Source organism: Apis dorsata, unplaced genomic scaffold (genome assembly GCF_000469605.1).
Source record: "Apis dorsata unplaced genomic scaffold, Apis dorsata 1.3 scaffold_196, whole genome shotgun sequence".
NCBI lineage: Eukaryota > Metazoa > Arthropoda > Insecta > Hymenoptera > Apidae > Apis > Apis dorsata.
Window position 1 is genome coordinate 575,724 of NW_006263480.1, and position 852 is coordinate 576,575.

Here is an 852-nt window from a genome sequence, read left to right on the forward strand (position 1 = left end):
ATACCCGCTTCATAATCGAGTGGCCGCCCTTCGAGTACGCCGTCCTGCTCACCATCATCGCCAATTGCGTGGTCCTCGCCCTCGAGGAGCACCTGCCCAAGCAGGACAAAACCATACTCGCACAGAAGCTCGAGGCCACCGAAATCTATTTCCTCGGGATCTTCTGCGTCGAGGCGAGCCTCAAGATCCTCGCCCTTGGCTTCGTCCTCCACCGTGGCTCCTATTTGCGCAACATCTGGAACATCATGGATTTCTTCGTCGTGGTGACCGGGTGAGCGAACCTCATTTTCTATATACATTCTTCTATACATTATACTATACATACGTACGAGATCTCCCTTTCTCTTTCTCTCTCTCTTTATATATATATATATTTATCTTTCTCTCTTTCTCTTCTTCTTTCTCTCTCACTTTCTCTCTCTCTCTTTCTCTCTCTCTCTCTTTATTTTCGACAATTATTTTCCACGGACGAGAAAGATCCCTTCTTTCTCTTCGAGTTTCTCGAAAGAGCGAACGAACTCGATCGATTTCAAGAGAGACACCGTGGTATGCACGAATGGGAGAAAAGGAGGAGGAGGAGGAGGAGGAGGAGGAGGAGGGATCGTTCTCGTATAAAATTCGCGAAAGCTCATCACTCAAGTATACATACATACGAAGCACATATATATATATATACTTTCGTTTCCTTCTATTTTTCACGTTACTTTGTTTCACCGCGAGCTCACTCATCATTTCATTCTCCGTTCCCTTCCTCTCTCGTGTTCTTCTCCTCCCCTCTCCTCCTCCCTCGGTGAAAACGAACGAAGCGCATTCTTGCTCTTTCCCCTTTTTCTCTCTCTCTCTCTCTCTCTC

At 46.6% G+C, this 852-nt stretch overlaps 1 protein-coding gene across 1 annotated transcript in view; it reads left to right on the forward strand.

Annotated features, from left to right (window-relative positions):
- LOC102677007 (voltage-dependent calcium channel type A subunit alpha-1) overlaps positions 1-852 on the forward strand; it is a 123,349-nt gene that overhangs the window by 65,009 nt on the left and 57,488 nt on the right. Inside the window, 1 exon segment of the mRNA XM_031509983.1 lies at positions 7-271. Within this exon segment, the coding sequence (XP_031365843.1) occupies positions 7-271 (265 nt within the window).